At 38.1% G+C, this 16,579-nt stretch overlaps 1 protein-coding gene across 6 annotated transcripts in view; it reads left to right on the forward strand.

The window, feature by feature from the left end:
• Positions 1–16,078, forward strand: part of LOC126458067 (activating signal cointegrator 1 complex subunit 2) — a 158,974-nt gene extending 142,896 nt beyond the window's left edge. For all 6 annotated transcript variants that reach the window (XM_050094873.1, XM_050094870.1, XM_050094868.1 and 3 more), the window contains exons 13-15: positions 592–780; positions 4,124–4,347; positions 15,758–16,078. In XM_050094873.1, coding sequence (XP_049950830.1) covers positions 592–780; positions 4,124–4,347; positions 15,758–15,897 — 553 coding nt within the window. In that variant the 3' untranslated portion in view covers positions 15,898–16,078. The remainder of the gene's footprint in view (positions 1–591; positions 781–4,123; positions 4,348–15,757) is intronic.
• Positions 16,079–16,579: the final 501 nt, after the last annotated feature.

The raw sequence follows: 16,579 nt of genomic DNA on the forward strand, positions 1-16,579 counted from the left end.
TCCATCTGTAATGATGTTGTTGTTGTCCCATGTTTTTGGCTGTGTACCACAAACTGTTGTTTCAGATATAGAACACAGTAGAATACAAATATGTATGATGTTATGAACAGTATGCCTCAAGGTTAGTGTTTTGTCTAACAAATCAGATTTATAGTTCTGCTCATCATAGTATCATGGTGTAATTTAATTATTTTAAAGATGCATTTATTGTATTGGCAGAAGGTAAGAAACTGAAAATAAATCCTTTTGGTACAGTTGAAAGTGATCTGCAGTGTTATCCTCCAAGAAGTAGGCCCCTTACATTGGAGAGACATCTTTCACTGTTCCGTGCCTACCTCCAGCATTTAAACTTGTCCGTCAAACACTTTCTTCAAATGGCACAGTGGTGGAGGAGCTGGAGTGCTGATTTGGTGTTGGTGCTCTCACAAGGCCAGGCCTGATATATAGGTTCAAGCACAGCCATTTCTCAATTCTGATATTTTATTCCTTTTAGACAGATTTTTAAATTGTTGTTCTCTATCTAGAAACCTATTCAATTTAGCATTTTCTGTTGCATGTACTGAATTACATTTAGTTCTTTTTTTCTTTTAGGAAGCCAAAGTACAAAGATGTGAAAGAGTTGCTTGATGATAAAACACTGATAAAGCAGTACCAGAGCACATACGCAAAACTGGGACTTGTGGAAGAAGATGAGAGTCAGTTTAATTATTATGATGACGAATATGATGACACCTGCGATGATCGTGAAATCTCGGTACCTGAAGTTGGGGATGATGAAAGGTATGTGTAGAAGTGCCTTGCTTTCTTTTGCCTGCAAAAATAAGCAATACCTTGAGGATTCATGTTCAGTAACAGAACTGTAATAGTTTGCTAAGATCACTCTAAAATTTACATTGAATAATGTCATGTAGTATTTAGTTAGCTCATTTTATTTGCCGTATCACCACATTCCCTATTGTCGCCCTACCTTAGCCAGAATACAGATTTAACTATCTAAGAATGTCTCATTTTTACAAAGCTATCATAGTAAACATTTTTTAAAGGCAAGCAACACCTCAGGTAGCAGGACCTTGCCCTGGTTTATTTACAACAAGAGATAGACACAGGATGCTCTTCAGAAACAGTGCAAGCCAACTTAAGTCCGTATTCCTAAGCAAAATCCAGTCCTTGCTGTATCAAAGTTCTGCCTGCGATTAAGTCCATGTTATTAGCACCTGAGCCAAACCTGCTGCGCACTCACCACACATTCCACAGATTGCATCAGACTTGACTCAGCCCAACCCAGGACCAGCTTATATGTGGGATTCTGGCATGGTCTTGTCATAGGGCACTCATCATGACTAATTGTCTCTGGGTAGTGGTGCCACAGCAGCCAACTGTAATGTTGTCCCAGCTACTTGATTTCCATGATTGCATTGAGTGGCAGCATTACATATCCCTCCCTCCCAGCAGCAGCTGTGGGGGAGAACAATATAGGTGGTACAAGCCCTGGAAGAGCCACCACTGGGAAAGGCAGCATACTAGTATCCATTGGCATCACTGCAGAAGGCTTGGGCCAGACAAGGTACCATAGAAGCTTGCACGAGTTGCCACAGGAGCATAGGGTCCACTAGAAATGGAGAAACCAGATACAAGTTGTGTGCTGTTGAAACTCATGGACCCATACCACCGCGACCACTCAAAAACAAGTGGTCTCAGATGATGTGCTCCAATAGTGGTTGTAGTATGTCCGGGAGAGTGCAGTGATGGACGATCAAGTCAGTCTGCAAAGTAGTGTTCTTCTCTTGCAGTGACCCTGTAAGTAGCTAAAAGACCAGAGTGAGCATCAGGTGCGGTGTTAGACATCATTTTCTTATGTGTGACATAATTCTTCATTGGTGCAAGTCCATTTGCTGCAGGTTTGAACCCAAAATATGTCAATGGCGGTTACTCAAAAGAGCACTTGTGCAAAACATGAAATCACCAAGGTAAGTGGCGTAGTTTGGAATGCCATTTGGTAATTGGCCCATAAAACACTGTAACATGGTGGCGGCCAAAAAGGTTACAAAAATAACCAATTATTAACAGTAGAGGCCATATGGCATTAATTTTGCAAGAGTCCCATCTGTTATCAGTAGTGAGTTTGTGCTTCTGTTTTGCATCATTTCGAAGTCACCACAAAGTCTTAAGGTGCCACTGGGTTTGTGTACAGGTACGAGCAGAGTGACCCACTGAATGTGAGAGTTTAACCCATCTTCATTAGTGAGTCTATACAGTTCTGTTTTAAGAGAGTCCTTTAGAGCCTGGGGCACCAAGTGACCTTTGAAGAAGCATGAGGGTAGTCTTAAAAGTGATGAGAGTTTGAAATCGGGTCTCTTCTCAAATCCAAAGAAGAAACAATAATTGATAATGTTTTTTACCTTCAATTAATTCTGTCTCAGAAATTATAGAAGCAGTTTCACAAACATATATAAGTGTATACCTAATAAGGAAGAGTATACCTAATAAGGAAGAGTATCTTGGTAATTTAAAATTTAGAAAGACGATTCAGTCATCAAAGACAGGAAGTGGGAGAAATTGGACTGTATGGGAGTGCAAGCTACTAATTATCTGAGCTAATGTTGACCCAAAACTGCATGAATAATGCAAAACACATATGTTTTTACCAGAAACTGCATTTAACTATATTTTCAAAACATGCTAAATGTTGCATTTGAAATCCCAGTGCACTACTTACACATCATCGCTAGAAACTGACAACTTACTTACAAAATGACACGTAAAACATGTTGTATTTCATATTACTTGCTTTCATTTCACTTTCAGAACTTGTTCTACTTTCTCCTGCAACAGTTCTCATTTTCCAGAGTGTCATGACAGCAACATAATGAAATGATATTCTAATAACATATCAACATATTTTAGTGCAACAGTGTGTGAGATAACAGATTTATCGATCAGTTTATCTTTGCTCTCTTCCTTTACCGAATGCACTACATTCAGTATATCCATGTCACTTAGCTGCTCAAAGACCAGTTCGTAGGCATCAAAGTTTAACTACTCACGGATGTTTTTGTCATCAACACCTTTACAACCAAAAACTAAAATCTTAATTCTAATTATTACAGAATACTTCATGTTTCATTTTTTATTTTTTCAAAAGTCACCACAGTACGTGTGGCTAATCTGCAACCAGACAATCAAACCCTGATAATCGGATGCTTCTTGTATTGGAATGGGTGACTGGATATGATGCAGGAAGAGAAAAAATATGAAAGATGAGGCATGGAAAGGGAAAGAGGGGCAGTTTGATATGAGTAGCTTGAATTTGGGATGCAGGAATAAGGACAAGATCTGTAATAATATCATCTTTTGTGGACAAAAGACGACAAACCTATGAATAAATGTACATCACAACGGATCATCATCTTCAAATGTTAGTGTAAGATTAAGAAAGACGTTTCTGAAACATCTTGTTTGAATGAAGTATGAACAATCAGCTGAGTAAAAGGCTAGGAAGTAGAAATTGTTTTGACATAAGTTTTTATAGATTTTTTGCTTTTAAACTAACAAATTAATGAACAGAATAAAGGAAGAAAGTAGTTGAAATGTTGAGGATAACATCTCCAAAGAAAAGAGAGACAAATTAAGTATAAAAATAGAGGCTATTTAATAACCAAGACTCATAAGAAAAAGCAGAGTGAGATTGCAGAATATTAAGAAAATATTACATAGCCTAGGCTAAAGTAAATACTGACTCATATTGAAAAATGCAACTTTTGTGCTGTTTAGTTATTTGTAAAGTATTGATCATTGCTTGATCTCTCCCTCCCTCACTCACTCACTCTCCCTCCGTCCCTCCCTCCCCTCTCCCCCTTTTCATTGTTTATGGTACCATTCCTCCTTTCTGTTCAGTTTTTCATGTTTTTCCTAATGATCATGTCATTCATTACACCTTCTTTATTTTTGTGACAACCGTTTTCATAATAATGTTTTTGTGTGTGTGTGTGTGTGTGTGTGTGTGTGTGTGTGTGTGTGTGTGGTGTAGTGTAGTGTAGTGTAAATTAGATCTTCTATTACAAATGAAATTATCATGTTATGTATATTCCTTATTTCTGCATAATTAAAATATTCAATACTTTAGACGTCCTCTGGTCGTTCCCCGTGTTCTGCGGACGAATGAAGATGTGAAATCAAGTGAAGAAGAATCCGGAAGTGAAGGTGATACAGCAGCAGTTCCCTCTGATCAGTTCGTTCCAAATCCTGAAGAACTTCGAGCACAAGCTGAACGCAGACGCCAAATGAAATTACAAAACAGGGGTCGTCGTCATTACAGTGGAGCAATGCCTCAGTCCAGAGATGTAGTTGGTAAGTTTGAAAAATCCCTTTGACTTTAACACTCCTTCAGAATATTTTATTCTATGTGGTATTGTTAATTCAAATATTGTGAGTCTTTTGTGGGCTCACTAATACAGTATGAATCATATTTAAATGAATCGGTTTATACATTAGTGTGGTTCTGTGATTGTCATTTGGAGAGCATATTTACCACTGACAACTGGAATGACCTAAAGAAACCACCAAAGCTGCTACAATGTGTATTTATATATGAACAACCAATTTTGGTCAAACAGCCACCTTCTAGTCACTTACATTTCAACAAAAATGTATAAAAAAACTTTTCACTTTGAAATAGTTAAACTGAAGCGCTGCATTTACAGCTACATACATACTCTTCAAGCCACCATATGGTGCATTGCAGAGGTTACCACTTACTACTACTAGTGATGCTTCTTACTTGAAATGTACAGTGGCAGTAATAGAATTGCTCTGCAGTGGGTATCAAATGCCAGTTCTCTAAACTTCCACAATAGTGCCTCGCAAAAAGAAAGTCATCTTCCCTCCACTGATTGCTGTTTGAGCTTATGAAGCAGCTTCGTAATAACCGCATGCTGATTGAACCTAATAGTAACAAATCTGGCCTCTAAATTGCTTCAATGTCTTCCTGTAATCCAACCTGGTGGGGATCCCAAACGCTCAAATAGTACTCAAGAATGGTTCGCACTTGCATCTTGTATGCCACCTCCTTTATTGACGAGCTGCACTTTCCCAAGATTCCCCCAATAAAATAAAAAATAAAATATTTGCCTTCCTGCTAACAGCCTGACGTGCTCGTTCCATTTTGTATCTCTGTGCAGTGTTATGCCTAGATACTTAATTAATGTAAATATTGTATCAGAGTCATCTTGTATACCCCTACAGTCACTCAGTGACAACACTTTCCTGTGCACCACAGTATCACCAGCTAACAGCCATAAATTGCAGCTCAACTTTTCTGTAAGATCATTTCATTGTGTGACGATCAGAGTAACATAACTCCAGTTCAGTGATTTTACAGGAGAGATGGAAGAACATATTTTAACTTGTGAATTTCGTATCTCAGTGATGTAATACAAACTTTATTGAAAACCTCTACACCACTAAAGAATACACTTAAAAAGCTGTCAAATGATAACATATCTTTAAAGATAGTCCTTAATGGTACACTGTTATTTATTGCTGTATTATACTGAGAAAATATAGTGTAAAAAGTTAATTTCTATACTCGAAACAGATCAATTCCAGTGGAAATAAAAAAATATTAGCGGATTTTTGTACCAATGTCACCACTGAACGTTCACTTTCCCACTAATTTCATTACAACCATTGCCACCGCAGTCGGAATCTCCAGCTTCCTCTTCTTGAAGACTTTTACAAAATTTGTTATACTATTCCTTCATAATGCTGGTGTGGCAAAGATCCGTGTGGTCTTCTATTTTCTCTTCCTGGTATTTCGGTTCTGACTGGAAGACTGTATTGGAATTTCGGGATTTTCGGGAAACTGGCAAACTTTTGAATTTTTGATCATGGAAATGTGTGAAAAAGATACGATTAACATCACTTTTGCAATTTTGAAGCCTTTTCACCTTAAACCAATGTACTTCATTTACCGTCATTTTTTGTATTTTTCAACCTTTTCTTCTGCATAGGATCAAAATCCAGGAAGTCGTTCTGGTCCATTTCAACAACTTCGTGCAGCCTTTGTTTTGAAGCATACCAACAGTGTACCATCCTGAAGGGTATAAAGTCAAATTTTTTCAACTCTGTCTATACTGGCATGGAGTGAGTCACCCTCCACTGAAGTGTGCCAAGCGCAAAGAAGCATCGCTGTATTGTAGAAATGTTCAGAGCGTGTAAAGCAAGGAGAAGCATGATGCTCCTATTGATGTTGGGATTTTGTCCTCCATAGGTGCCTGAGAGTGAAACAACTTGATTGCCATGTGCAGTCTTCTAGAGTTCTTGAAATAAGCATGATGCTACTTCAATCGATCCACATTCATGCCATATGTAATGTCTAACTTAGTTAATCTTCATTTGCAGAAAATGTCCTGAGCTGCTATGTTTTGACAGTACGTTATAGCTTGTGGGTCAAACTCCATCCAGTAAATGGTATCTCTTGCTCTGCCCTGCTCTTTCATTTCATTTCATTTTTTAGCTTTCTAGCAGCTTCTTGTCTCTTTGAGTATTCTGAATGCTGGCCTTTCTTTGCCTCTTCATTTTCTTTGGAGAGATTTTGAAAACAATAGCAGTAGCCGCATACAACTTTTCTAATTACGTGAAAGCCTAGGTTAAACTGTGTATTGAATATTTCTCTGTAGACCCATTATTTTTCAGGAGTAACTTGTTCCTCTTTGCAAAGTTTCTTATATAGTTCATGCAATATTTGTATATTCATATGTCCTGGAAAGAACTGTCACACAATACTCTGTTTGAAGTAATGCAATGGAATAGTAGGAAAAGATTTTATATGGTTACTTATTGTCTCCTTTGCCTCATCCATCTCCTTATACCTGAATGATGATGACTTCCCTTATTAGCAGTCAGTATCATGTTGCTGCTGTCTCTTCTCTTTTGTATGTATCACACAGATACATTAAAAAGTTAAGAAGTACCCCTAGACATGCTTGAACTTCACAACCACCTATCAGTAGAAAGTACTTCGTCACATTTCTTCGAGGCTGTGCACCTGAAGAATGTGGCCTTGCATTAGGCACTTCTTTAATTAGTGGAGCTAAATACTGTTGCTGTTTCTCTGTATATTGCATAATCCATGGAACATTACCCCTTGCTGATGATCTTGTTACACTTTCTTGGGCATTTGGAACAGTTCTAGTACTGAAATGTTCAGTCTGGCACTTCTTTCTTAGCAGCTGATGTGTATGCCTTTCTTGACTGTCTGTTCATTCTTCTTGTATTTCTTCTCCACTTGTCTGTGTTTGTACTTCAATGTATATCTAATAGAGAGTGTACATTAACATTAACTTCTTCACATTAAATCCTTCAAGAAACTAAACAAAATGTAACTTGACAATGAAGGCAATGTGATCAAATTGACAGTGCTTATAAAGGGCAGTCATTGTTTTGTCTAGAGTTTCAGCACTTGCTGATACTCAGAGGGAAAATGGAGTAGCTTGAAATCTCATGTGTAAAGTGTTTCAAGAACTGATGGACAGACAAATGATTCAGCAGTGAGATGTAATGCAACATTTCCAGCCTGACGCTGCAAGACTTATTTGCTACGAGACAACTTATACTTCTTTTTGAGTAGAAAGGAAAATGGCACACAGGTGTATGAGAACAACATTATGCAAAACTAGTAGATGATAGTCTCTTCTGGATTCATATAGCAAGGAGTCAGAAGAACATAAATGCCACAGTTGACTGAGGTCCTTTGGTTTGGAACCGAGTAAAGGGTTTCGACCAAAGTCTTCGTTGACTCTGTAACGGTCTTGGCTGCAGATTTCTAGAACTGCGTTATCGTGTGGGGATTTGTAGGGCTCCTCTTGATAGTTCAGGGGCGCACTACACAAAGAAAGCAGCTACTTGGGTGACAGAGTACTTGTGGACTGCACATAAGGGTTTTTTAGGCAAGGCAGTAGTTTGATGTGCTCTGATGAACACTTTCCAGTCAGCTCACAGCACAGGAAGTCAAATGTCATTCAGAGTAAAGACACTTCAGCTGTCACAATTTTATGAGTAAACTGTCGAACTATTCATAATAAAGTTCCCGAACTTACTGCCCTCCAGGAAAGTTCTCGCACTCAAATTATTCATGGTACTGAGAGCTGACTGAAACCCGAAATGGAAAGCTCTGATATATTTAGCAAGTCATGGAACATATACAGGACAGACAGATTAGAGGCCGTAGGAGGGGGAGTGTTCATTGCAGTTCACGAAAATATTATCTCTAAAGGTCGAAGGTGAGGGTGAGAGTGACAGTGAAATCATCTGGTCACATATAACAGGTGCAGGTGAAACTAAGTTAATTGTTGGATGTTTTTACCGGCCACCCGATTCCATTGTGACAGTTCTAGAGTCATTCAAAGAAAGTCTGTGGTTAGTAGCGCATAAATACCCAGATCGTGCAATACTGGTTGGATGCAACTTAAACCTGCCAAGTACAGACTGGGATGTCTATGGATTCATTGCAGGGTGGTACAGACAGACAGTCATGCGAAATACTTTTGAACACACTTTCTGAAAATTGCCTTGAGCATCTAGCTCAGCAACCCACACACAATGGACGTTGTAGCCACAAATAGGCTGGACTTTATCGACAATGTCAGTGTAGAAACGGGGATTAGCCCTCATGATATCATTATAGCAACTATGATTATGAAAGTTAATAAATCGGTCAAGAATGCTAGAAGAGTGTTTCTGCTAGATAGAGCAGATAAGCAGTTATTAAGCAGATAAGCAGTTATTAACATCTCACTTAGAAAGTGAATTGGCATCACTTTGTTCCAATGAGATGGACGTAGAGAAATTATGGGCAAATTTTAAGCAGATTGTAAATCGTGGTCTGGAGAGTTACATGCCTAGTAAGTGGATAAAGGATGGAAAAGACCCACCATGTTTTAGTATCGAAATTTGGCTGATGCTGAGAAAGCAAAGGCTGTAGCACTCTAGGTTCAAAAGGGGACGCACAAATGACGACAAGCGAAGGTTAATAGAGATTCTGTGCGTGAAGCACACAACTACTACTCCCAGCACACCTTAGCCAAAGATCTGGCAGAGAACCCAAAAAAATTCTGGTCATATATAAAATCACTAAGTGGGTCTGAGGCTCCCATTCAGTCCCTTGTTGACCAGTCTGATGTGGCAGTTGAAGATAGCAAAACAAAATCCAAAGTTTAAAATTTCACATACAAGAAATTGTTCATATAGGAGAATCATACAAACGTAGTGTCATTTGACCATAGGGCAGATTCCCGTATGGGTGACATAGAAATAAACACATCTGGCTTAAAGAAACAACTGAAAGATTTGAAAACAAATAAATTACCAGGTCTGGATGTAATCCCAGTTCAATTTTACAAAGAGTACTCTACGGCATTGGCTTCTTAACTAGCGTGCATTTATTGTAAATCTCCCGCCCAGCACAAAGTTCCAAGCGAGTGAAAAGAACGCAGGTGACTCCAGTATATAAGAAAGGTAAAAGAATGGACCTGCAAAACTACAGACCAATATCCCTAACTTCTGTTTGCTGCAGAATCCTTGAACATATTCTCAGTTTGAATATAATAAACTTTCTTGAGACTAAGAAGCTTATGTCTGCGAATCAGCATGATTTTAGAAAGCATCACTCGTGCAAAACTCAGCGTGCCCTTTTCTCATATGATATACTGCAAACTATGGATGAAGGGCAACAGGCAGATTCCATATTTCTAGATTTCTGGAAAGCAGTTGACATAGTGCCCTTTGCAGGCTGTTAATGAAGGTATGAGCATATGGAACAAGTTCACAGATATGTGAGTAGCTCAAAGACCTCTTAAATAATAGAATCCAATATGTCGTCCTCAACCGTGTGTGTTCATCAGAGACAAGGTTACCTTCAGGAGTGCCCCAGGGAAGTGTGATAGGACCGTTGTTCTCTATATACATAAATGATTTGGCAGACAGGGTGGGGAGCAAACTGCAGTTGTTTACTGATGATTTCTTAGTGTACGGTGCAATGTTGAAGTTGATTGAGTGTAGAAAGATACAAGACAACTTAGAAAAAATTTCCAGTTGGTGTGATGAATGGCAACTAGCCCTAAATGTAAGTTGATGTGGATGAGTAGGAGAACAAACCTGTAATGTTCAGATATAGTATTACTAATGTCTTACTTGATACAAAAAAGTCGTTCCAATATCTGGGTGTAACATTGTAAAGCGATATGAGGTGGAACAAGCATGTGAAAACTTTGGTAGGAAAGGCAAATGGTTGACTTCGGTTTACTGGGAGAATTTTAGGGAGAAGGGGTTTACTTGTAAAGGAGACCATATATAGGACACTGGTGGGACCTATTCTTGGGTACTGCTCAAATGTTCGGGAAACATACCAGGTCGGATTGAAACAAGACATTGAAGCAATTCAGAGGCTTGATTTGTTACCGGTAGGTTCGAACAACATGTAAGTGTTACGGGGATGCTTCAGGAACTCAAATGGGAATCCCTGGAGAAAAGGCAACGTTCTTTTCGAGAAACACTATTGAGAAAATTTAGAGAACCTGCATTTGAAGCTGACTTCTGAACGATTCTTGTGCCACCAACACACATTGTGCGCAAGGACCATGAAGATAAGATACGAGAAATTAAAGGTTCATACGGAGGCATGTAGACAGTCGTTTTTCCCTCACTCTGTTTGCAAGTGTAACAGGAGGGGAAATGACAAGTAGTTATGTAGGGTACCCTCTGCCATGCACCACAGTGCTTTCAGAGTATCGCTGTAGACATAGATGTAGAAGAGCATAAGTGCCAATACATTTGTCTGTCTCTAAAATAAACTCACAACTTGGAGGTACACAATACCTTATTTTTGCGCTTAGAGAAGAGAGAGAGTTAGGTCATTTTGATCCAAAATATATCTGACTACTGTGAGAACATACATTAAAAAAGACCAAAATCGTATTTTGGGAGCTATGTTCCTCTGACTCTCACACAGTGATTTATGTATATAGAGAATAAGAGAGGTCCTGTCATTCTTCCAGAATTTATGCTCAGAGCTTCAACAACACTCTGTAGTGGGACTTTGTGTCAAATGATTTGTGGAAATCTAGGAATATAGAACTACCTGTTGCCCTGCATCCATGGTTTGTATGATATCATGTAATTAAATGGCAGACCGAGTTTTGCACAAGCGATGCTTTCTAAATCTGCACTGATTTGTGGACAGAAGCTTTTCTGTCTCAACAAAATTCACTTGAACTCGGAATGTGTTCAAGAATTCTGTAGCAAACTGATGCTAAACCTTTCGCTGCTACAGAAGTGCTGTGTGCATTCCATGCTGTGGCAACTTTTGTTATAGTTGTACTGCTTACCAGATGCTGATGCCTGTGCTGAGAGATCACATTACGGCCAATATGAAATACTTATCATTCTATTTTTTTGAAAACGATTAGGTTTGAACTTCAGAAATCGCTTGGAAAAAGTTGTTCGATTTTGTAGTTGTGGTTTCTCAATTAGCTCTTCTGACAGTCCGCTACCTCCTCTTTCGTTTTCATTAGCTCATCTCAGATTTTCCTTCCTGTGCATATCTGAGAGTTCTGTGTACTGTGGTATACTGACTGTCAATTCATTTTGTTTTGTACCTTCTGATCTGTTAAGTCATTTTTCGATCCTCCAAACTAGCAAAGGTTGAGCCGAGACGAACCGTTAAATCCAAATTTTTAGTCTGCTCTGGTAGTCATAATTGATCGTGTGTCTGAGATTTGTCGCTTAAACGTTTGAAATTGCTCTACCATAAAATCTTGTATTTCCTTTATGTCGTTATTTACCTTACAAAATTATTCATTGATCTTGTATCTTACTAGATCACATTGTTTATTTACCTCTGAATATAACAACCCATGTTGTGTTTTTATTGAAGTTTGCAACTCTGTAGTCTTAGTATTTATCCCTCTTGTCGATATTCTCAGATATGTGTATCTAACTGGCCTCCATTTCAGCGTTAGTACTGATGCTAGTAGACAGTTTGGTTCCTAAGTCAGTAATACAGTAAGTTTAAGCTTTGAAGGTTGATATTTCATGCTTTAAATTAGCTATACTCTTACTCAGGTCCTCAACCATTCAGGGATATTTGTCAGCATGCCTGTTGTTGTTAGTGGCATGCACTAACAAAGTCTGGGTTTTAATTTCATATCTTGACACAGCATTCTAAGGGCTGGGTATATATCCAGCAAAAGGAAACTTTAGTTACTGAAGACTATTATGACAACAGAGATGAGTTGAACCGCATTGCTGGCGATAAATTGTCTGCAACAGCGGCTGACTCTGGAATTAGCAGCACTGCCAATGCAGCTGCAGATGTGTTGACACTGTGCTGAGGAGACAATAGTGGCTTACAGCCAATGCATGCACAATTCTTTCCACTCATGGACTTTTATTTGCTCCTTTAATGGAGTCACAGTTAAAGGATTTAACTATGTCCCCTCGACAAATTTATGTTTTGTAGAATTTATTTATTTGCAGCACAAATAAAGTTTATACACTGCCACAAATCAGAGATGTTACTAAGGGTGATGACATTTTCCAATGAAATTTTTCTTTTTTAATACTGTATTCTCATTTTAAATCAAACTTATTTCTTTTGCTCAATTGAATCTTCTTATTCGGTGGCACAGACTTGTCCTGGCATCCTCTTTGAAAGGTGAGTGGAATGAAATGCATTTGCCATTGTTCAGGTTTTTGTGGTCATAGTTAATTATTTATATTATCTGCCTGACTGTGTTGTTATATCTTGAAGCAGCTGACTCCTTTCTGAAAGACACAAGTCCCTACCAGCTGGAAATCTCAACGCCAAGTACGACAAAATAAAGCCACATGCTGCTTCTTTATTGTGTGTGTACTTCATCTCTCTTATATACATTCCATTTTATATTTTACCACAGCATGTGACTTGAACTAAGTTCACAATACAATCATTTGTGCTCTGTACATCCTTTCTGCATTTTCCTTGACAACTGACATCATGACCATTGTGATGCTCGGTGAGGTTCTGTGGTCCACAGCGAATCTCTGAGGTGGGACAGTGTTTTCCTGGAACATCTGCATCAACGTGCAGGTGACTCAAAGCACAGGAATCCAGGGACCCGTAACGCCTGCCCTGAAGATGTGCTATATCCACTTTCACCCCCATGACACGTACGAAAGAAACAGAAACTTCCTGGACAAAATAGAGCCTAAAAGTAAACACTTACTTACTGAAAGAACACAGTGCTTGCTTAAAGAACACAGTGCTTGCTCAATGTCATGAGTATTCTAAGTTGGTTTGAGAGATCGTGACAAAGCAAGCTTGGATCTTGTTACTTCCTCTTGTTTTGCCATCTGCCTCCTTTAATTCATTTTTCATATTAACTAATTACCATTAACATACATGAATGTAATCTGCACCTTTGTGGTAGAAGAAACTGTTAAAAAGAAGGAATTTTTCTATATATTCAGTTAATTGAAAGTTGTTTTAATTGTAATTTCTATAACTTAAACGTCGAAGACTGTATAGTTTCAGTACCTATTATTGTGAGGGTATATAAAGGCCCGATTTTTGGTCCCGAGTCAGTTAGTCCACGGCCGAGTTTCAGACGAGAATCTAGTGTCGGTTAGAATGACGACACTGTATCAACTTAACTGTGAAATAAGTGCAAGACAAATAGGCTTTGTGTTAAAACAATGACAGTGTTTGTTCAATATGTACTGTATTATTCTGCAAGAACTGTGTGTTAAGGGTTTCACTGCTCTAGATATTAAAAAGTTAACTATTGTAGCAGTATGCTGGTGTTTGCCTGCTAACTATTAATGAGGCGTATCAAAGGTTAACCAGTAGTGAAATGGCCATATTAACTGTGTAATATTGGGGGGTTGTGAACAGTGAAAGTAAAGAACTGTGAAACACAAATGTGCACTTGGCGGCTACATCATTTACAGTAGTCAGTGTTGAACATCCACACCCCACCCCCCATTTTACAGCCAGTATTACAATGCAGTATGTCGACACCGAGGATTATCAATGAAGAAATAAAGCAGGTGAACGTCACAAGATGGATGGAACGACACATCACTTTCTCTGAAGTGATACGTTATCCCTAACATACAGCACTGGTGTTTTTTGGAACAACAGACAGTTTTGATTGATCTCCATAAACTTCATCACTGATGGATGCACAAGCATGACAAAATTCTGCAAACCAATTGTAAAGTTTATTGATCGTTAAAAAGTTGAATGAAGTTATTTTAGTCATTGTTGTTTAGTTAGGTCTTTACAAAATTAATTTAAAAAAAAAAATCAATGAAAACCTTCATGTGAAATTTACATTTTCTCACGACACAGTTTCTTTAAATGCTCACTGTAAAATGCTATGCAACCAGTTTTGAAGTAGCTGTTGTTTTAGCAAAAATAAATGATAAATTTTAACAGAAAATAGCAATGTCACATCTCCTAAATTCCGTCTACTTCACCAAATCAATCCAGACATAGTTGGTCCAATAATCAAGGCTAGCAGTATTATAAAGGTTATCCATGCACACACTGCAGTGACAGGAGATTAAAGACGTGTCTCCAGCACTCACTCCCTGTAGCCTTTGCACAGCACATAAAATCTCTCAGAAGTAAAATGGGCTAATAGAGTACACAGATGAAGAACCCTGAGATTTAATTTCGGCATCTTCTTTAGGATTTTACAAAATGCTACAAAGATTTTTGTAAGTGATTTCCAAATGGCAGTGAAGTGAAAAACAAGCAGTACTATTGCACACTTTGGCCCATCATCAGACACCTTCCATGGTGGAGACTTTATTACCTGTGGGTTTTTCATAAGTTAAATGCGTTGTAGTTTATACATAGCAATGAGGGTCGTACCCATGCCAAGAACTGGTGTTTTGAGAGTTTTGGAGCTATATTCCTTTATTAAAGTATCACAGTGGCTACTACACCGGACTTATCTTAGTGATCGAATAGCTTTAAGTTTTCGTTGATGCATCTGTCACAAAGGTTTTCCATTAACTATTTTTGGCATAACAGGTTTGCAGTAATCTTCAATTTAAAAATAAATTTGTTGTTCTGTCTAGTCTTGAAGAACACTGGAAATAAATTTCAGTTACCACTCATTTGGTTTTTTAACAACTGGAGTGCAAGTCACATCTCAGATACTTTATTCAGGCTCCTTCAGTACCCCAACCTGATGATTACTGCTCACTAACTGTTGAGATTTTTACATAATCATATTACGGTCTCAAAGAACTTCTTACATGGTTATTTGCTACATGATGAAACTGAGACCATCTTCTCCAGTCAAAGGAGGGTAGTAAGTGGTGGTCTCATTCCATATCACTATACAGTGTGCAATATGGTGATACAGTTTTGCAAGTTGATTGGTAGATGCTGCTTATTTAAAGTGAATTGAGCAATAAACAGTGAAGGCAATAAATGACATTTTTGCGTTAGCTTACAATGTTAGATTTCTTTACTTTAAACTAACAATTTTTCTTTCCACAGAATAGAATTTTCAGTCCAGTCACTAAAATGAAAACTGCTAAAATCGGGTACAAATATCAGATCGTGGTGTTCATCGCTCACAGTCCAGTACTCCACATTTACTTCAACTTTGTACATGTTTGTACAAGATATGCTGCCATTGTTACAAATCCAAAAACAACATTGAAATAAGTATTCATTTCTAATATTGTTTGTGTTGTATTACAGGACGGCCAAAAGGACAAGGGCAAGACAAAACTGTAGTTGTAAATCGACAGAACAAGAGTGCACATAAGTCGTCATATGCAAATCACAATCGCCGAGCAGGGGCCCAGAGAAAGCGTCAACAAGGAATGTTTCCTGCATAACATCTGCTTCATACTTTATATGGAAAAAGTTCCTATCAATAAATCGTAATGACCAATTTTTTGCACCCTTGTTTTTTGTTATCATCTCTCTGTGGAAGTTTGTAAACTAAAGAAATAATATATATATTTTTTTCTGGCTTTTGCAAGTGTAAAGGCAAAAATAAATTTATAATTAACTGAAGGATTAAGTTTAACAAACTTTTATCATGCTTATACTTAAGCTTCCAGTAATTGTCCCCCATCATTTTATTGCTATTTATTTATTTATTATTCAGAGCTACCACAACAACTTTTCATCACACTGTAACATTGTTGCTTTGCAGTTTCACTAACATTAAGGCTACTGAGAGGGCACACCAGTGCAGTGGCCTTTTAGTGAGTTGCAGATGGGAAGCAGTCATTTGTGGTTAGGCGCTAAAATTCCTGGGTGTGTGGAGCACCTAGGGATCGTATAACTGCAAAAGATGGAAAGATGAATTATTCCATTGTGGAACATGACAAATATGGGTGTGTTAGTGTTGCCTCTACATTGTGAAAGGATTGAGGTTGTATGAGTCAACAGTTTCACCATACTGCAAAACTGTTACAAAAAAGTTAGTTGTTGTAACATTGTACAAACACTGTATCAGTATTCCTACCAACCAAGTTTTATTCCACTTCTACAAGAACAGACATACCAAAC

This window comes from Schistocerca serialis, chromosome 2, assembly GCF_023864345.2.
Source record: "Schistocerca serialis cubense isolate TAMUIC-IGC-003099 chromosome 2, iqSchSeri2.2, whole genome shotgun sequence".
NCBI classification, from domain to species: Eukaryota; Metazoa; Arthropoda; class Insecta; order Orthoptera; family Acrididae; genus Schistocerca; species Schistocerca serialis.